General features: G+C 37.1%; 1 protein-coding gene across 1 annotated transcript in view; it reads right to left on the reverse strand.

Annotated features, from left to right (window-relative positions):
- Positions 1-22,115, reverse strand: part of DNAH12 (dynein axonemal heavy chain 12) — a 192,987-nt gene that overhangs the window by 83,157 nt on the left and 87,715 nt on the right. Inside the window, exons 35-43 of the mRNA XM_034658502.1 lie at positions 20,511-20,630; positions 18,026-18,214; positions 16,795-16,946; positions 13,293-13,431; positions 12,064-12,230; positions 10,612-10,867; positions 8,497-8,796; positions 7,352-7,530; positions 6,093-6,285 (exon numbers count right to left, since the gene is read on the reverse strand). Of these exons, the coding sequence (XP_034514393.1) occupies positions 6,093-6,285; positions 7,352-7,530; positions 8,497-8,796; positions 10,612-10,867; positions 12,064-12,230; positions 13,293-13,431; positions 16,795-16,946; positions 18,026-18,214; positions 20,511-20,630 (1,695 nt within the window). The remainder of the gene's footprint in view (positions 1-6,092; positions 6,286-7,351; positions 7,531-8,496; positions 8,797-10,611; positions 10,868-12,063; positions 12,231-13,292; positions 13,432-16,794; positions 16,947-18,025; positions 18,215-20,510; positions 20,631-22,115) is intronic.

Below are 22,115 nucleotides of genomic sequence, written 5' to 3' on the forward strand. Positions count from 1 at the left end.
GTCCTGGTCACTAATTTGGACGCTGTACATCCCTCATCAGAATGACAGAACCACACCTCTTCAGTATGACAAAGAGGAGGAACCCTCAACAAAGGAAAGAAACAGAAACTGTGGCCTCTGCCACAGAACTAATGGATATGGATATAACCAAGATGTCAGAAATGGATTTCAGAGTAACAATGGTCAAGATGATGTGTAGGCTTGAGAAAAATATTAATGAAAATATAGAATCTTTAAGGGCTGAAATGAGAACAAATCTGGCGGAAATTAAAAATGCTATGAATGAAATGCAGTCTAAACTGGATGCTCTGACTGCCAGGGTAAATGAGGCAGAAGAACGAATTAGTGAGTTAGAGGATGAGATGATAGAAAAGAAGGAAAAAGAGGTAGCATGGGAGAAAAGACTCCAATTTCAAGAAAAAAAGCTACAGGAAATTACTGATTGAATGAAGCGTTCCAATGTCAGAATTATCTGGATCCCTGAGAAGGTGGAGAAAGAGAGAGGTCTAGAAGAGATATTTGAGCAAATTGTAGCTGAGGACTTCCCTAGTTTGGGAAAGGAAACAAGCATTCATGTCCAAGAGGCAGAGAGGTCCCCTCCCAAGATCAATGAAAACAGACCAACACTACGACATATAATAGTACAATTTGCAACTCTTAGATCCAAGGAAACAACCTTGAAAGTGGCGAGGGGGAAGAGATTCCTTATGTACAAGGCAGGAACATCAGAATAACATCAGACCTATCTACAGAGACCTGGCAAGCCGAAAGGGCTGGCAAGACATTCAGAGCACCAAGTGAGAAGAACATGTAGCCAAGGATACTGTATCCAGCAAGGCTGTCATTCAGAATGGATGGAGAGACAAGGAGCTTCCAAGACCTGCAGAAACTGAAAGAATATGTGACCACCAAGCCAGACCTATGAGAAATATTAAGGGGGAGGGTTCTATAAAAGTAAAAAGACACCAAGAGGGATACAGAACAGAAATTTACAGAGACAATCTATAGAAACAAGGACTTCACAGATAACATGACCACATTAAAATCATATCTCTCAATAATCACTCTCAATGTGAATGGTCTAAATGTTCCCATAAAACGACACAGGGTTGCAGAATGGATAAAAAGACATGACCCATCCATGTGTTGTCTACAAGAGACTCACTTTGAACCTAAAGATACATTCAGACTGAAAGTGAAGGGATGGAATACCATCTTTCATGCCAATGGACCTCAAAAGAAAGCTGGGGTAGCAATTCTCATATCAGACAGATTGGATTTTAAACTAAAGACTATAGTTAGAGATACAGAAGAACACTATATTATTCTTAAGGGATGTATCCAACAAGTGGATATGACAATGATAAATATATATGCCCCCACCAGAGGAGCAGCAAGATACACAAGCCAACTCTTAACCAGAATAAAGAGACATATAGATAAAAATACGTTAATAGTAGGGGACCTCAACACTCCACTATCAGCAATAGAAAGATCACCTAAGCAGAAAATCAACAAAGAAACAAAAGCTTTGAATGACACACTGGACCAGATGGACCTCATAGATATATACAGAACATTCTGCCCTAAAACAACAGAATACCCATTCTTTTTGAACGCATATGGAACCTTCTCCAGAATAGACCATAAACTGGGTCACAAAACAGGTCTTAACCGATACCAAAAGACTGAGATTATTCCCTGCATATTCTCACACCACAATGCTTTGAAACTGGAACTCAATCACAAGGAAATATTTGGAAGAAATTCAAACACTTGGAAACTAAGGACCATTCTGCTTAAGAATGTTTTGGTAAACACAGAAATTAAAGAAAGACTTAAGCAATTTATGGAAACCAATGAGAACGAAAACACATCAGTCCAAAACCTATGGAACACTGCAAAGGCAGTCCTAAGGGGGAAATACAGAGCCATCCAAGCCTCACTCAAAAGAACAGAAAAATCTAAAATGCAGTCCTTATACTCACACCCTTAAACAGCTGGAGATGGAACAAAAGAATAGGCCTAAACCACACAAGAAAAAACAACTAAGATTAGAGCAGAAATCAATGAATTAGAAACCAGAAATACAGTAGAGCAGATCAACAAAACTAGAAGCTGGCTCTTTGAAAAAATTAATAAGATCAATAAGCCACTGGCCAGACTTATTCGAAAGAATAGAAAAAGGACCCAAATTAATAAGATTATGAATGAAAGGGGAGAGACCACGACTAACACGAAGGAAATAGAAACAATCATTAGAAACTATTGTCAACAACTATATGCCAATAAATAAAGCAACCTGGAAGAAATGGATGCCTTCCTGGAAACCTATAAACTACGAAGACTGAAACAGGAAGAAATTGACAATCTAAATAGACCAATAACCAGTGATGAGATTGAAACAGTGATCAAAAACCTCCCAAAAAACAAGAGTCCAGGGCCTGATGGATTCCCTGGGGAATTCTACCAAACATTCAAAGAAAAAATAGTACCTATTCTCTTGAAGCTGTTCCAAAAAACAGAAACAGAAGGAAAACCCAAACTCATTCTATGAGGCCAGCATTACCTTGATTGCAAAACCAGGCAAAGACCCCATCAAAAAGGAGAATTATAGACTGATATCCCTGATGAATATGGATGCCAAAATTCTCAACAAGATCCTAGCTAATAGGATCCAACAGTACATTAAAAAGATTATCCATCATGACCAAGTGGGATTCATCCCTGGGATGCAAGGTGGTTCAACATTCGCAAATCAATCATTGTAATAGAACACAATAAGAGAAGAGACAAGAATCATATGGTCCTCTCAATTGAGGCAGAAAAAGCATTTGACAAAATACAGCATCCTTTCCTGATTAAAACCTTACAGAGTGTAGGGACAGAGGGTATATTCCTCAATTTCATAAAAACCATCTATGAAAAGCCTACAGCGAATATCGTTCTCCATGGGAAATGCTGAGAGCCTTTCACTTAAGATCAGGAACACGACAAGGATGCCCACTCTCACCATTATTGTTCAACATAGTACTAGAAGTCCTAGCAACAGCAATCAGACAACAAAAAAGAATAAAAGGTATTCAAATTTACAAAGAAGTCAAACTCTCTCTCTTCACAAATGACATGATACTTTATGTGGAAAACCCAAAAGAATCCACCCCCAAATTACTAGAACTCATTCAACAATTCAGTAACATGGCAGGATACAAAATCAATGCACAGAATCAGTTGCATTTCTATACACTAACAATGAGACTAAAGAAAGAGAAATTAGGGAATTGATTCCATTTATAATAGCACCAAAAACCATAAGATATCTCAGAATAAACGTAACCAGAGAGGTAAAGGATCTACACTCTAGAAACTACAGAACACTGATGAAAGACATTGAAGAAGAAACAAAAAGATGGAAAAACATTCCATGCTCATGGATCGGAAGAATAAACATAGTTAAAATGTCTATGTTACCCAGAGCAATCTACACTTTCAACACCATCCCGATCAAAATACCAATGACATTTTTCAAAGTGCTGGAACAAACAATCCTAAAATTTGTGTGGAATCAGAAAAAAACCCCGAATCAACAAGGAAATGTTGAAAAAGAAAACAAAGCTGGGGGCATCCTGTTGCCTGATTTCAAGCTATACTACAAAGCTGTGATCACCAAGACAGCATGGTACTGGCACAAAAAACAGACACATCGATCAATGGAACAGAATACAGACTCCAGAAATGGACCCTCAACTCTATGGTCAACTAATCTTTGACAAAGCACGAAAAAACATCCAATGGAAAAAAGACATCCTCTTCAATAAATGGTGCTGGGAAAATTGGACAGCTACATACAGAAGCATGAAACTTGACCACTCTCTCACACCATACACAAAGATAAACTCCAAATGGATGAAAGACCTTGATGCAAGACAGGAATCCATCAAAATCATAAAGGAGAACATAGGTTGTAACCCCTTTGACATCAGCCACAGCAACTTCTTTCATGACACGCTTCCAAAGGCAAGGGAAACAAAAGCAAAAATGAACTTTTGGGACTTCATCAAGATAAAAACCTTCTGCACAGCCAAGGAAACAATCAAAAAAACAAAGAGGTAACCCATGGAATGGAAGAAGATATTTGCAAATGACACTACAGATAAAAGGCTGGTATCCAAGATCTATAAAGAACTTCTCAAACTCAATACCCAAGAAACAAATAATCAAATCAAAAAATGGGCAGAAGATATGAACACACTTTTCCAAGGAAGACACACAAATGACTAACAGACACATGAAAAAATGTTCAACATCATTAGCCATCAGGAAAATTCAAATCAAAACCACATTGAGAGAGCACCTTACGCCAGTTAGAGTGGCAAAAACTGACTAGGTAGGGGCACCTGGGTGGCTCAGTCGTTAAGTGTCTGCCTTTGGCTCAGGGCGTAATCCCAGCATTCTGGGATCGAGCCCCGCATCAGGCTCCTCTGCTGGGAGCCTTTCTCCCTCTCCCACTCCCCCTGCTTGTGTTCCCTCTCTTGCTGGCTGTCTCTGTCAAATAAATAAATAAAATCTTTTTTAAAAAAATGACAAGGCAAGAAACAACAAATGTTGGAGAGATGTGGAGAAAGGGGAACCCTCTTACACTGTTGGTGGGAATGCAAGTTGGTATAGCCACTTTGGAAAATGTTGTGGATGTTCCTTAAAAAATTAAAAATAGAGCTACCCTATGACCCAGCAATCGCACTACTGGGTATTTACCCCAAAGATACAGACGTAGTGAAGAGAAGGGTCATATGCACCCCAATGTTCACAGCAGCATTGTCCACAATAGCCAAACTATGGAAGGAGCTGAGATGCCCTTCAACAGACTAATGGATAAAGAAGATTTGGTTCATATACACAATGGAATATTACTCAACCATCAGAAAGAGCGATTACCCAACATTTGCAGCAACATGGACGGGACTGGAGGAGATTATGCTACATGACATAAGTCAAGCAGAGAAAGACAATTGTATGGTTTCACCCATTTATGGAACATAAGAAACAGCAGGAAGATCAGTAGGAGAAAGAAGGGAAGAATGAAGAGGGGGGAGTAAATAGAAGGGGGAATGAATGATAAGAGACTATGGACTCTGGGAAACAAACTGAGGGCTTCAGAGGGGAGGGGGGTGGGGGACTGGGATAGGCCAGTGATGGGTATTAAGGAGGGCATGTATTGTGTGGAGCACTGGTGTTATACGCAAATAATGAATCATGGAACACTACATCAAAAATAAGGATATACTGTATGGTGACTAACATAACATAATAAAAAATTATTATAAAAAAATAAATAAATCTATTAGTTCATGTGGCAGTTAATGAACCAAAAATTGTCCTCTAAAATGAGAGCAGAAAAAGAAACATTGTAAATTTTCCTTCTATGTCTATGTAAACCTCTTTGGTACCAGCTTGCATCCTACCATTTCCACCTGCAAGCAGCCTGTACTCCATGCTAACTTTTAGGATGTAGAAATTTAGTATGTGAGGTGAGTACAAGTGAAAAAATCCAGCAATCTCTCTTTTTCATTTTGGATCATGTCCCTTCCGGGTCCTGCAGAACCCTAGGCGTGTGAGGACGAAGCCCCTGGCATGCACTCCACTATTCCATTGGTTACTGGGAAAGCAACATGGCTCCAAGAAGCTATTAACATTGGCCAACACGAACATCATCGTCATCACCAAGGTTCATATGAAACAGTCTGCTGGAAAATATCCATTTGTCTGAAATAAGACCTCTCTGAACTGAAATAAAGATAGAATTAGCAGCAGCAGTGGACAAGACAAATTATAAATCCTGCCCTGCTGTACATTCCTTTCCTTGACTTCAGTTTCCTCATCAGTAAGATAAAGACAACCAACCCTGGCACACTGAACAGTTTATCTACAGAAAGAGATCATGTATGTAAAGCACTTGGTGCTCGGCACACACAGTATCTGCTCTGTGGATAACAGTCAGCATCACCGATGTATTCAGCACACAGCTGTACAGGTGGGCTCTCTCTTCACAGCACTGGTATTATTTTAGACACTAGGTTTCTTCATAATTTTACCTTCAGATCCTCTCTCCACTCAGTCATACCATAGCTTTTAGAAATTTCTGGTTGGAAAATCTGCATTTTTGCCATGGATGTAGCCAGACGAGTTAAAGACTGACGACCACTGCCTCCAAGTCCAACAAGCAAAGCATTTCCACCGGACTGCTTTAAAATTCGACATATTCGTGATAAATGTTCCAATACATACCTACGAAATACCAATATCATAATACTTGAAAATATGAATGTAAATATTTATATGTAACTATTATTTTATATTCTTGGAAAGATGGACTTTGCTTTCCCATATGTTTTCCCAATTTTAAAGAGGTAATGACCAAAAAGTGTGGTTTTTCAAAAGAAATTAAAATTGGATCATTTGATGCAAAGGAAAACTACAGTACAAATTCAGGAAGTGTAATATACAAATTATAGAAATAAAATGAAATTTTAACTACTTATACTGGAAGCATTTTACTGCTTTTATTAAAAACATATCTTCAATCTTTTAATACTAGGAGTTCTATGTGAGAAACAGAAAATCAGTTCTCTACAAAATTAACAAAATCAGTCAAGACACCCAGTCTCACTAGTAATTAGGGAAATTAAAATTGGAGCCAAAGTGAGATACCATTCCACTCTTCTTTATACTGGCAAAACTTACCAAGCCTGGCAATCCTAAGTGTTGGCAAGGGTCAGGGACAATGGGAACACTTAAGTAATCATTTTTGAAGACACTTCAGCCAAACTTAGTAAAGTAGAAGGTGCTTACATACCATGACACAATAATTCTACTTCTAGGAATATAGCCTAGAGAAATTCTTAACACGTGTACCCAAAGAGACATGAATATTCAAATCTTTTTTTATAATTGCAAAAACTAGAAGTCACCTAAAGTCTGTCTCAGAAAATGACTACATTGTATTAGTAGCAAAAACTCATTTTTTGTGACTCTCACAAAAAATAGGGAATAAACTTGAAGAATACATGCAAAATAAGACTGTGCATATATGTTTTGGAACACACATGTGTAGTAAAGTCCAAAGAAGCACATGAGTTTCTTTTTACTCCTGAGGGTATGATGGGGATGCAGTCAGAGAGGGTTGGCTACACAAGGGACTTCAAATAAGTTGCTAATATTTTATGTCTTAAGTTGGGCCATCAGCACAGGGTTATTCACCATATTTTTCTTTATATCTTCTGGTACATTTTAGATATTTCACAGAAAAATTTTACAAATAGCAATTTTTACCATCAATACGAAATATAGGTACCTAAAAATGACAAGATTCATTCTTGTTTTGTGAGTTTGATTATACTCATCTAAGCATTGGTCCACAATGTCACTAAAATGATGAATATTTGGAATTTCAACATAAACTCTCTCATCTCCTTCAAGGTCAGGATTCATATAATCGCCAAACATGAGATTTCTCAAGTTCTCTTCAGTTATCTATAGAATGGAAATCAACAAGTCACAAAATTTACAGTTTATAAAATAAATTTAAGGAAATGTTATATAATTTTGCTTTGCCCATGTTATGGGATGATGATCAATTAAATAATTCTTTTATTTTTATTTATTTTTTTTTTAAAGATTTTATTTATTTATTCGACAGAGATAGAGACAGCCAGTGAGAGAGGGAACACAAGCAGGGGGAGTGGGAGAGGAAGAAGCAGGCTCATAGCAGAGGAGCCTGATGTGGGGCTCGATCCCATAACGCCGGGATCACGCCCTGAGCCGAAGGCAGACGCTTAACCGCTGTGCCACCCAGGCGCCCCAATTAAATAATTCTTTTAAACATTAAGATAGTAAATAATATACTTGTAAAATTAATGCTGGAGATTATATTATATCCTCCAAAAATAAAAAGAACAGAAATTTTTCTGTCATATAAATTTTTCCCCCAGAGCCTGGAAAAGTCATTCTGAGTGAGTAGTTACTGAGGGATGGTCACTGTGTTAAGCACTTTTCATTCATTATATCATTTAATCCCTGTCATATAAGGTTTTACTCTTTTTTTAAAGATTTTATTTATTTATTTGACAGAGAGAGAGCGCGAGAGCGCAAGCCGGGGGCAGGATGGGGGGAGGGAAAGAGACAAGCAATCCCTGCACTGAGCCCGGAGCCCAACATGGAGCTCGATCTCATGATCGGAGATCATGACCTGAACCAAAATCGAGTCAGTTGCTCAATGACTGAGCTTCCTACGAGCCCCACGGTTTTATTCTTTAAATAACTTCCGCATTACCTACATAATTCCTCTGAAGACAAATCTTCTCAAAATAAATACCTACCAATGAGGAAAGTTAAAAAAAATATATGATTGTTAAAAGCAACAGTATTTTTTAAAGAAAAGTTGTCTGTAACAATCCAGGCTATTGTACTGTTTTGTTTAGAATCACTAAATATCCTCACCGGTGTGTTCTCCTTCCTCAAATGTGAAAAGATGCTATCAAATGATTCTTTAAAATGGTCCTTTATAACAGCTTTGATTAAGTTGAACAGCCAGTATCGATCATTATCGTTAATGAGGCGGTCGTAAAACACGCGGAGAACCTCATGTACGAAGAGGCGGATCATGGTGTGCTTGCTCTCCACAGCATCCTTTCCAATGAGTAAGCAGCCCTGGATGACACGTGAAAAATCCCGCAAGTTGAAAGTGTAATGAGATTTCGTGGGCGTGGGCAAAAGATTTTCCATGGATCGTTTATAGATCTGAATATGAAAAAAAACAACAAAGCAAAAATAAAATGATTATAATAAGCAAAGTCACGTAACAAATAGTATATGCTATAAAATATTTAATCAGATTATGTTGATTTGGAAAATTGTATAGTACCAAGTCTAGCATGACATTTAGCTTTTTATTTTGGTTTATCACAGGCATTATGAAATGGAGGGAACTTAAAATTATCAGATTCCATCCAAGCCCAGGAAGTGACAATGCTTTTATCTCCCAGGTATTACAGTTGTTCCGTTTAAAGTTGAATGGCCTGGGATTAAATAATTAGCAAAAAACTTTAGAAAGTGAAACCAAGAGAACTCATTCCGAAGCATTCCAAATGAAGGGGTGAATGAAACAATTTCCTTTTGACTACCCTTGACTTCAAAACAAATCAATGTATTCTCTTCCTTCCCTTCACTCCTATTTACTCTCTGCTTCTTCTTCGTCTTAATTGGCTATAATACGGAAATAAAGTATGATTTTACTATATGCTGAATTCACCAAATAAAGTTTAATATTTTCTTTAAGGATGGTAAATTAAATCTTTTATAATATAGCCTCCCCTCTACAAAAAAATGAAATTATTTTTTATTTATCTGTGCTCTAGGATTCATCCCTCCTCCTAGCTTCCATGTGGTAGGTCTAAAATGCTTCAAAGAGTGAAAAAAAAAATCCTTTTTGTATGTCATTCTGCCTGGCCAACTCCCTTATTTTTCCAGGAGACACCCAAAATACATAAATCATATTTTATAAATAGAAGCACTTTTCTGGTATCGGAATAACTACTGTAATTTCAATGTACTATCACTTTGCTCACAGTTTCTCTATTTTAACAGCACAAATTTCCCGCCAGAACAAGGCGGACACTTCAGACAGATACGAGGCTCTTGGAAACCAGTGGGATGATTCTAGGGAGTTTTGTACTTCTGGTTGCACTGATGCCGCAGTGAACCCACTTTATCAAGGGCTCCAGAAAAGGTTAGTTTGGTAATATCACTCACTTACCTTACATACAGTTTTTCATTTTACCATTAGTGATGAGGCTGCCTCTGGCCTCTGAGCAGTGGCAGATAACACACCCTGAATAAGGCAAAGCCACTGGACCATCTTGTGTCCTGTTCCCACCCCTGTGTTTCCTTATTATTATATTTTCATTGCTACTCCTAAGTTATGTAGTATGGATTTTTTTTTAAAAAGTATGCATTCATAAGCTGCAGAATTTTCCCTCTTTATTTTTTTAAATATTAATTAATTATAATTAATATTTTATTTTTATTTTTTTTAAGTAGGCTCCACCCAACGTGAGCTCAAGCTCACGACCCCAAGATCAAGAGTCACATGCTCTACCCTGAGCCAGCCAGACACCCCTTTCTCTGTCTCTTTAAAGACAAACATGAAAAATGGAAGGAAAGAGAGAGAAAAATAATAAATACCAGGGTAGAAACCTAACAATTAGGGAAACCCTCGTAGTGTGGCTGATACTGATTCAAAATTATTTCCTTGGAAGAACCTTGTGAAATAGGTGCTCTCCTTCACGTTAGTGATTAAAAAACTGAGTTTCTGGAAAGTCAAATTACTTGCTCTAGGCCACATACGTAGGAAATAGCAGTCAAGGCTCAAACTCAGTTAGAGTCCCTGATTTCAAAGCCTGTGAGCTTCCTGTTCTCAAGCCTTCTTAAAAGCTTCTCTGACACTGAAGACCAAAGTAGATGGCTATGGGGGAAAAAATGTTAAAAAAAAAAAAAAAGAACCAAACAAGGAAAATATGTAATACTAAAACATTTTGTATCGCAGTACTCGCTCACCTCCATTGTCCCACTGACAATCTGGTTCCCAATTGAAAAGTACTCTGGAGGAAATTCACGAGTCCTCAGGTAGAATGCTACAATTGATGAGAAGATTCGGACCATAGTTTCATCACTGAAAGTATTAATAGAGCAGATGTTGAAATGTCGAATAAATCGGGGAGTGACTGGATTCCTTCCACCACCTGGAGGACCCATGGCAGCAATCAGCTGGATGTCAACCAGTGTGATTTTACTTGTGTCCTTAAGGTCATACCTTGAAAGCACATAAAAATCCCAAAGCAATCAGTTACAAGCCAATTAAGATGGAATGAAATATAGAATGAAATATAGAACTTCCTAGAAACTTAATCTGATTTTAGCTTCTCTAAAAGAATCCTAGAAAATGCTTGGAGTAGAAAAATAAAAAATAAATTTTATTTTTTTAAATTGAGGTATAATTGATGCAACAGTAGTTTCGGGTGTATAACATAATGACTCGGTATTTGTCTACACTGTGAAATGATTTCCACAGTAAGTCCAGTTAACATCTGTCACCATACACAGTGACAAATTTTTTTTTCTTGTGATGAGAACTTTCAAAATTCACTCTATCCTTGCCTTGTATAAAGAAAAATCATGCATACTGGGGGTTAGAAAAGTATATTTAAGAGGAAGAAATGAAGAATTATTAATCTTAACCAAACGATACAATGTCTTACATGTTGGAAACTAACCATAGCATCATAAAAATGGGATGGAGGGTGGGGCACCTGGGTGGCTCAGTCAGTTCATCATCCGCTCTTGATTTTGGCTCAGGTCATGATCTCATGGGTTATGAGATTTAGCCCTGCACTGGGCTCTGCGTTCAGCAGGGAATCTGCTTGAGAGTCTCTCCCTCTGCCCCTCCCCCCACTGGCATGTGCACACACACTCTAAAATAAATAAGTCTTTTTAATAAATGGGATGGAGGGAGCGGAAGAGTTATCTATGGAACTGGTGTCAAAAACAAGCTATCTCAAAGGTACAGTAGTCCTAAACAGTCACAGAAAATACAGAGAATTTAAAATGGCAGAAATAACATAGGATGCTGATTATCGTTACTTAGGTTGAAGCTTACCCACAAATTCTCAGCCCTGGGAGAATAGTACTTTGAAAAATGTAATCTATATGTTATTTTCAATGATTGAAAATAATAGTTGAAAAGGAAAGAATTTATTCCATTATGGAATAAATACATTTCCAATACTGGGTTATTCATCCCAGTAATCTAACTCACATATTCACAGGAAAGAATGTCATAAAAAAGTACAGAAAAGTCTTCCAAAAATTTCTGTATAAGAAAATCTGAGTAGCCATTTTCTTCCATAAATAACTTGAAAAATGCATTACTTTGATGTGAGAAACTAAAATAAAAAAAGAGAACAAAAATGACTTCAGCATGGCTAATTAAAACTCCAGTTAAATAGTTACCAGTGCCCACAGTCAAAAAATTGTCGTAGTAATTCGATAGGAGGTTGAGCTCCATATTTCTCCAATGCAGGCATATTCATGTCATCTATAAAAATGACACACTTCTTTCCCATAGGTGGTCCAAAAACTCCTTTGCGTCTTTTATCCAGTCTAGCCATAATAATATTCTAAAATATAAAGAAGAAAAGTAATATTTAAAGCCATACTTAACACGGGGGAAAAAAGAATTTACAGTCTAATTATATAAGGAAATGGTGCCAGGAAGCACTGTGTGTGTTTATATTTAATCATTTTTAGGGTGATAGCAAACCTTATATTCAATATCAAAGAACGTTTACTAAAATCCTTCTATGTGCTCAGAATTGTTATATACATAATATTTATATATTTATATTGCACATAAACACAAAATATTTTCCTCGTTGGATACCCCAACATATCTATTAACTTTAACTTATTCAACACCTAAAAGCACTAATCTAAATTTGTAAGATTTTGAAATTAAGGGAATTCTACAGGTTTAAAACAACAGAAATGAGCTCCGTAGGTCAGGTGAAAATGGACATAAATTTAGGCATGGATGATTATAATAGTGACTAGAAAAGGTCTTGTGCAGAACTTTGAACTTGGCACAAAGAAGGGGAGGCACAACTACATGGTTCCTGTCATGTAAGGTCATATAATAGTCCATGGCTTGAAAGGCCTTTCAACGACAGAGGTTCAGTAAGCAGCAAATGCCCTGAAGGCCCATCCAGGAGAGTCTAGAAAGAACAATTGAAGGTTCTCTCTCTCTTCCCCCAGTCTCTTCTCCAGTTAAGAGATCAATTTTGCTTCTTCTTGGGCTTATAAAAAAGGATGAGAAAGCTCAATAATCCAGTATTAATGCAAAAACGTTCCCTTGAAAGCAGTTCCAACATTACTATGCTCTTGGAATTATTAGTTAATTGGGGTGTCTTTTATCCTTTGTTTTTAAATAGGTATGTTTAAAATAATAACTTATAACCCAGGAATTTAATAAAAATGGGAACACAAATTTTTAAAAATGTTCTCTTGAACTTTTGTCCTTAAAACTTTAAAACTTACTTATAATGCCAAAAACAAAAGTTCTGAAGTTTCATTTAAATTTATAGAAGACTTACACAGCTGCTCATTTAATATACAGTTTTAAACACTGATCAAATAAGGCAAAAAAGTTAATTATGGACCTGTGTTTCTGGCTTTCAACTAACCTGAACCTGGTTGGCACTGGTCCGTGCAGAGAAATTAACATAAAAAGGGAAATACTGGTCCTTTTCCAAGTGATTCATTAGTTTATCCTTCACATACACTGATTTTCCTGTACCCGTTGGACCCACGAAAAGCAACGGCCTTTATGAAAACAATGAACATATCATTAAAAAAGAGAAAAAGTCAGAATACCATTTCTACTACAGAAGGCTGGAATTCATTGAAAACTTGAGTATTGAAATCACCTTCATCTAAAAATTCACATTTTAATCTGCCACTGTTATTTCATGTAACACCAGTAAAAGTGACAAATGGCACACACTTTTGCTTCCCGTTGCTGAGACTTTAATAGTAACAAACTATTAAAGACAGATGTAGCATTGCTATACTCCAGAAATACTCATAAACAAGTAATAACATGCTTTGCTTTTTGGCAAAGAAAGCGAAAGTTTGTCTCCTCCAAAAAGTGATGTATCTGTACTTGTTAGTTGTGGGGTAGAGGCAACGGGGTGCAGTGTGTAAGGGACCAATAAGACGATGACGTTAAGACCGGTTTAGGCTGTTTCACGGTTATTAAAAACTTAGGTGACCATGAAGTCTAGAGCTAATAGTTATATTATACCTATTAATAATAGCATTTTAGAATCTAAAATACCATTTTAGAACAGCCTTTAGAATCAGTTACTAACTGAAAACATTTGTCCAAAAGCAAGCTCTGAGGAATTCTTCTTTCAGTGGGGCCTCAAGGCAGGGTTTCTCATTCTCAAGTGATCATAATTAATTTAAAAAGGAAAAAAAAATCCTATGAGTTTATGTTCACAGAATTCTGGGGAATCCCAGCTTGGAAATACTGTTTAGAATTAAAAATTAAAACTGACCCTTTGATGGCTAACTTGGCACCACCCAATACACAGAGACAAACACAAGGAAAGCGCTAACCCTGAGCACCAGTGTTCTAAGAGGTCATCTGAGGGACCCAAATTATGCTAATATTGATTTTAAAAATTATCATTGAAGCATAAACATAAAATTAAAGTACTTTGGAACTACAGTAGTCCCGGAAATTTCACCTATGTGTTTCAGTCTGAGTAACACTTGCCTTATGGTAAGCTATTTATTAAAAAAAAATTTTAATAAAATACTGTGCTGAACTTGGGACCCAGGGACCAAAGGAGGAAATCCTTAGACAGTGTTCAGAGAATCTGCGAACTTGGATGACAAAAAGGTTATATATTTACTTTTACTATCCTTAACTAAAATGGAGCAATTGTATCAATTGTACCTATGTCTTTGTCACTAATAGAAATCACACAATTATTCTAAATATTACAATGGTTACAAATATCTCAAAAATATCATGCCTATTACTTCTCTGAAATCATGATAGGCCTCAGACCCACTGCTAGACTGTATTATTCAATGGCAATAAAGCAGCACATATATTAGTACCATAGCTCAAATTAAAAAAAATTTTTTTAATAATAATATTTTTATTATATTATGTTAGTCACCACACAGTACATCCCTGGTTTTTGATGTAAAGTTCAATGATTCATTAGTTGCATATAACACCCAGTGCACCATGCAATACGTGCCCTCCTTACTACCCATCACCAGTCTATCCCATTCCCCCACCCCCGCTCCCCTCTGAAGCCCTCAGTTTGTAAATTTTTTTAAAAAAGCATTATTCTGACAAATGGCTTATGGCACAAAGGGCTCTTATACCAGGAATTTCCCAGAATTGGCGAGTTCCTTCCTTGCCTTTTTCTTTTCAATATTAGCCTTGAAATGCAAAAATGTAACAAATAAGCACTGAGTAATGTACAGAAGTGTTGAATCACTATATTGTACACCTGAAACTAATATAATGCTGAATGTTAACTACACTGGATTAAAAAAAATTTTTTTTAATGTAACAACAGGGATTCAATAATATTCCCTCATGGGATATTTTTCCTGTGTTGTAGGTTTTTTGTTTTTTTGTTTTTTTAAACAAGATAAAATTCACCAAGAAACAGGTTCTTTTTTTTTTTTTTTTAAGATTTTTAAATTTATTATTTGACAGAGCAAGAGAGCACAAGCAGGTGGAGCAGCAGAGGGAAAGGGAGAAGTAGGCTCCCTGATGCGGGGCTCAATCCCAGGATCCTGGGATCAAAACCTGAGCCAAAGGCAAATGCTTAACTGACTGAGTCACCCCAAGAAACATGTTCTTCATCAAAAACAAACCAACAATGATACTCATGCATATTATGTAAGCTTGTCTAGTTTAAATAGTATTGATAAATTATGTCTAATGTTTTAAAAGAAAAATAACTACAAGAAAGAGATGCCCTTTGACAGATGACTGGATTAAGCAGATGTGGTCCATATATGCAATGGAATATTACTCAGCCATCAAAAAGAACGATTTCTCAACATTTGTTGCAACATGGACGGGACTGGAGGAGATAATGCTAAGCAAAATAAGTCAAGCAGAGAAAGACAATTATATGGTTTCACTCATTTATGGAACATAAGAAGTAGAAAAATCGGTAGGAAAAGAAAGGGAAGAAGAAAGGAGGGGGTAAACAGAAGGGGGGAATGAACCACCAGAGACTATGGACTCTGGGAAACAAACTGAGGGCTTCAGAGGGGAGAGCGGTGGGGATTGGGATAGGCCGGTGATGGGTATTAAGGAGGGCATGTATTGCATGGTACACTGGGTGTTATACGCAAGTAATGAATCATGGAACTTTACATCAAAAACTAAGGATGTACTGTATGGTGACTAACATAATAAAAAATTATTATAAAAAAAAGAAAGTTATTAGGAAAGTTGGTATGAATATGCCTACAGTACATGCCAGGCTTTTGACCAGTTTCATGTCCTCTTCTTTGATGTGCTCTTCTGATTTAAGTCTGAGATTTCCACATTCATCTTAAATTATGAAGAACTGGCATAGGGCATACATGAAAAATGCTAAATGGGAGAATGTGGAATATAGTTGATACTTAGAAGCATACTAAAACTTTGAGGTATAGAATGCATACTTGTTTACCAATAACACTGCAACTGACTTTTAGTCCGCTGTTACTAAAACAATAAATATAAGGTGGTTTATGAGGCAACAAAGTATGGCGACTAATTTTTGGTGTAGGCAATAGAAAACCTGGATTCTAGGTTTGCCACTAGTAACAGAGGTCACTGTTGGCATGTCAATTAGTCCCTCAGGGTCTGTTATCTGAAAATGGATGACCTCCAAGTTTACTTCAAAAGTCGTATGATCTGGGGCATCTGGGTGGCTCAGTGGGTTAAGCATATGACTCTTGATTTCAGCTCAGGTCATGATCTCAGGTGAGATCGAGCCCCGCATCAGGTTCCATGCTGCCTTCTTGGGATTCTCTCTCCCCCTCTGACCCTTTCTCCCACTCTCTCCCTCTCTTAAAAAAATAAAAGAAATCCTACGATCTTATTAGAATGCCACTGTTATATTTACAACGCATGTCCATAACAGAGTTTCTTACTTTGCATAGGTAATACTCAAATCCATTAGAAATGTATATCTAACTGTATCCATTGTAGGGACTATGATATCTTGAATCTTGACACGTTTTTCTCCTAAATTAGTACTTTTAATTAATTCATTCCAGTGGAGCCAGCGACCTCGGTTTTTCAACTACAAGAGAACATAAGTTTTAAAATATGACCATGCACTTGGTATCCGAAAGGCTCTTTAACACACTGATATATTTGCTTTTAAAAACCTTAGTTTATCATAATAAAAACTTCTTGAAGGAATAAGTCATCTAAAATAATGCATATAACGTTTTATAGTCACGAAGTAGATTAATAAGCACCCATGAATCCACTACCCAATTTAAGAAAGACACATGTTTCTTTGGATTGATTATCCCTCTGCTTCAGTGCTATGGCTGGCATCCAAGAATTTTCCTATTTTCTGGCAAATTGTACATGTATACAGTATGTGTCTGGATGGTGGTGATTTTGCAAGTTTGGGTGAATGTTTCTTAAGTAATTTGTATTCTTATTTTTTTTAAGTTTAAGCTTTCATTTCTATCAAAGTTATATATGCACATATCTTAGAATCAAAACTTTTACAAAGGTTGAGAAAAACAGCAGTTTCCCTCTCTTGTTTTCTCTTCTCTAGCAGCCACTATAAGCTGGATATTTTGGGATTCACCTCCAACACAAAGAATATGCTTGTGTTATCATCTCTTGATTTTTGGGTTTTAGAGATTATTTTATTGACTTCCCACCGCGACTAATGAGGATGAAACTCTCTTTCTGGTCATATTTTTAAAATTCTGTATTAGCATGGTGTTGGGAAATATTTCTACACTGATAGTCAAGAGAGCTGGATTCAGGTCCTGGTTCTGCTAGCCATTTGTCTTTCTAGGCTTGCCTCTTTATCTGTAAATCCAGAGGTTTAGGGAAAGTTGTACTTAAGTCTCTCTATAAATCTTATGTCTCTGTGAAGTAAAATTTGCATGAATAAAATGATATTCAGATGTTTGCTGTTTAAAAGAATCTTTTTGTGAATTTTTTAAAGTGGAGAAAATATTTAATTTAAATCTGAAACTATAAAATAGCCCGAAAGTAAGTTTATCTACACTGTCCACAAGTTAAAGGAGGAGAAACTAAAGAGAAGGGACAAAAATGCCAACCACAGGGGTCAAAACAATGCTAGGATGGGAACCCTGCTTTAGAACTTATAACAAGCATCTTATATCATACCTCATACATGTAGTCATAGACAAGACCTTTTTCATCAAACTGGCATTCCCATTTACCCACAGAGTCAGGCACTGGGTTGTTTTCATCTCTTCCCAGTATGATTGACCGTAGGAAAGTATCAAAAACGACCCGACCATCTGTATCACAACTTCCTCCAATGGACCAAATCAAAGAAAATATAAAGCTAGCCTATTGGTTTAAAAAAAAAAAAAGTTTAAACTAATTATTTAAAAGAAATTTTTAACAAATTAACTAAATTTAACATATTAAGGAGGCCTGGTTAACATATTTGGAAAAGGCCAGGTCTGCCGATAAAGTGGAATGGAGCACAGAGAAGTCACAGAGAACATCATTTCTCCGGCACTATCTATCTAAATTTAAAATGCCCAGAGCAGGGCACCTGGGTGCCTCAGTTGGTTAAGCCTCTGACTCTTTTTTTTTTTTTTTAAGATTTTATTTATTTATTTGACAGAGAGAAAGAGACAGCCAGCGAGAGAGGGAACACAAGCAGGGGGAGTGGGAGAGGAAGAAGCAGGCTCCTAGTGGAGCATGGACCCCGAGGCAGGGCTCAGTCCCAGGATCCTGGGATCACACCCTGAGCCAAAGGCAGACGCTTAACGACTGAGCCACCCAGGCGCCCCAAGCCTCTGACTCTTGACCACAGCTCAGGTCTTGATCTCAGGGTTATGAGTTCGAGCCCCACATTGGGCTCCATGCTGGGTGAAGAGTCTACTTAAAAATAAATAAAAATAAATAACATGTCTATATCAAATGATCTTAGGAATTTCTCTTTTAGGAGTTTATCCTTAAATATATTGCCACCTGTCAAAATGATGTATGTACAAGAATATTCACTACAGCACTGTTTGTACAGCCAAAAATAAGAAGGAACTGTTTTTTGATAGGGGTCTGTTTATGCTATGTATACAGGAAAACATGCAGCTGTTTAAAAAAAGTAACTCAATAAGTATATGGATATGGAACACTCTCCAAGATATACTGTGAGAGAAGATGCAAATCAGTATGTATAGTATGCTAATGTGTAAAAATGGATTCATATGAAGGAGAGTATGGATCTAATACCTCTAGCAGGCTACCTAGGGCACTGATGACAGTGGTTTCCTTGACGGTGGCTAGGGCACTGGTATGGATAGAAAACCTGTTTTTACCTTTTGAATTTTACTCTAGGCACATGTCGTATCCAGTTTAAAAAAATCTATCAAATAATACACACACACACATACACACAAATATGTATAATCAAATATATATATATATATACATATATATATATATATATATATGTATATATATATATATATTTTTTAAGTAATCTCTATACCCACTATGGGGCTTGAATTCACAACCCTGAGATCAAGGGTCACATGCTCTACTGACTGAGCCAGCTAGTTGGTAGTCTTAAATTTTTTTTAAGAGAAAATTTTTAACCAGGTATCAATTTATATTAGTCTTTAAAAGTAATTCTGAACCACTTAAAAATTGAGGGAATTTAGGCTTACCAATAGAATGAAACTTCATATAGAGATATAGACACAGATAAAGCATGAAGGTTATATAAGTGAACTATTCCTAAAATGCTTTTATTTTTAATTTATAAAATAATAAACTAATACTTTTTTTAAAATTTTATAAATAGGTAACACTGATAGGTACGGAACAATATTAAAAACTAGTTCTGTGAAAGGCAGTTCCAAACTTTGAGAGAACAAGGAATATAAATAAATTATGCTTCAAACATGTCTGTTCAATTTCTTCTAACAGTGAAATAAGGAAAGGAGGTGATGATGAGCTGGGAACCCTGGAATGTGAGGTGTCTGAGGCAGAGGACTTTCTGCGGTGACGAGGTAAAGGGGAAGCACGGGGAGGGAACCACTACCACCACAGAGTAGAAGAGAAGATGAAGGTATTTGTGAATAAGGTGGCAGATGGGAAAGAAGCATGGACCAGGGAAAAGAACCAAACACCTCTTTCCTCTGGCTCCCTTCGAGCCCTGTGCTCTGGTCTTCTCTGACCTCTAGACATTAGCTACCTGGACCACTGACTCCCCCGTAGCGATGTGCTCTTTGAACCCTGCTGGCAATGCTCCACGCAGCTGGCTGGATGCCTGTTTCTGGTCTCCCACAGCCAGCTTGTAGCAGCCTACGTCATGACTTAACCTTAAGACAAAGTGAATCACCTAAAGTTGCTATTGGATTAAGTCACCTTATGGTTTATCAAATTATGATCTTTCATAAATAGTAAGACAGTTTGGGTTCATTTGGGCATATTTTACTTTCTTTAAAAGGTGTTGTTGTTTTTTTTTTTAAGTCAGAACACCAGGTCAGGGTGACTTCAATGCCTTCAGCTGTTCCTTTGGTGCTCACCCAAAAACAGCTCTGCATCTTATGTCTTCCTCAATACAATGATCATTTCCAGAGGCACATTCTATTCTGTAAATAAAAATCACAGTAAGTGTAAAACCTACCATAATCCAAACACGAATATGCTTGCTTGTAGGATCGTTTTCCAGCACATTACAGAGTAGTACTTCAAAGAGGCGTGTGAGAGATACAACCACATTGCTATCGCTTGTAGGAATCAGTTCCTGCAAAGTGACGACAGTAAGATACTTTACTTTCATCTTCTTCGGAGAATTAAAAAATATTTTATTTAAAGAGTCTCCCACCAGTCAGAATGGCTAGTATCAAAAAGATAAAAAAATGACAAGTGTTGGTGAGGCTGTGGAGAAAAGGGAACCCTCGTGCCTGGTGGTGGGAACACAAACTGGTGCAGCCACTCTGGAAAACAGCATGGAGGCTCCTGAAAAAATAAAAAATAGAAGCACCATGTGATCCAGTAATTCCACTTCTGGGTATTTACCCAGAGAAAATGAAAACACCAACTTGAAAAGATACAAGCACACCTGTATATCGCGGCATTATTCACAAGAGACAAGATATGCAAGCAACCCAGGTGTCCGTCGACAGATGAATGAAGAAGTATGGTATATATACAATGGAATGTTAGCCGTAAAAAAAAGAAAGATCTTGCCATTCTCAACAACTTGGATGGACCTACAGAGTATTATATTAAGTGAAATAAGTCAGACAGAAAACAAAGTTAATGGAATGAATTTGTATTTTGGAATCATCATTCTGGTAGGAGGATGTAGACTGGACCAGAACAGCTCTATTATCTTGCTTCAGGTAGGAAATTACAAAGGTCAGAACTGAGGCTACTGTAAGAGGAAGGAGGGGATGGTCAGAGGAACCTGGATGGAAAAAAGAGAACAGATCAAAGTTAGCAAGGAGGGAAAAGTCAATAGATCCTGGGGACTAACTAGGTGTGGAAAATATGGGAGTACATTATGAGAAGAAAATCCGTCACTCATCAGAAAGATGGAGCCTATTTCCTATTATTTGCAACATACAGTATTAGAGTTTTAAAATTTAAAAACTGAAAAATGACTTTATATTTTCTCTATGAACACACTATACAAAACTTTCATAAAGTGGAATTCATTTTTTTCTCATGTGCAGAATATTTTTCCTATCTCTAAAATAATATTTTAGGATGGAAAAAAATCTACTGAATACCCCCTTTCCCTTCCCAATATCAATATATTTATATGTAAGTGACTAGTGTGTGTGAGTGTGAGTGTGTGAGTGTGTGTGTGTGTGTGTGTGTGTGTGTACATGTGCAGCAGGTTGAATGGTGGTCCCCAAAAAGAGAGGCCCATGTCATATCTCAGGAACTCATGAATGTGATCCTATTTGGAAAAGGGGCCTTGGAAGATGTAGTTAAGTATCTCAAGATGAGGAGATCATTCTGGAATATCTGACCCTAAATCCTTTTAAGAGTCACACAGTGAAGAGACAGAGTAGAGAGGCCAGGTGAGCTCGAAGGAAAAGACTGGAGTTACGCAACCAGAAGGCAAGGAATGCCTGGAGGCCAAAGCTGGGAGAGCTTCCAGAAGCTTAGCCCTGCCAACATCTTGATTTCAGACTTGTAGCCTCAGGACTGTGGCAGAATAAATTTCTGTCGCTTTAAACCACCAAGTTTGTGGTAATTTGTTATGATAGTCCTAAGA

The sequence above is a fragment of the Ailuropoda melanoleuca genome, chromosome 4, assembly GCF_002007445.2.
Source record: "Ailuropoda melanoleuca isolate Jingjing chromosome 4, ASM200744v2, whole genome shotgun sequence".
NCBI lineage: Eukaryota > Metazoa > Chordata > Mammalia > Carnivora > Ursidae > Ailuropoda > Ailuropoda melanoleuca.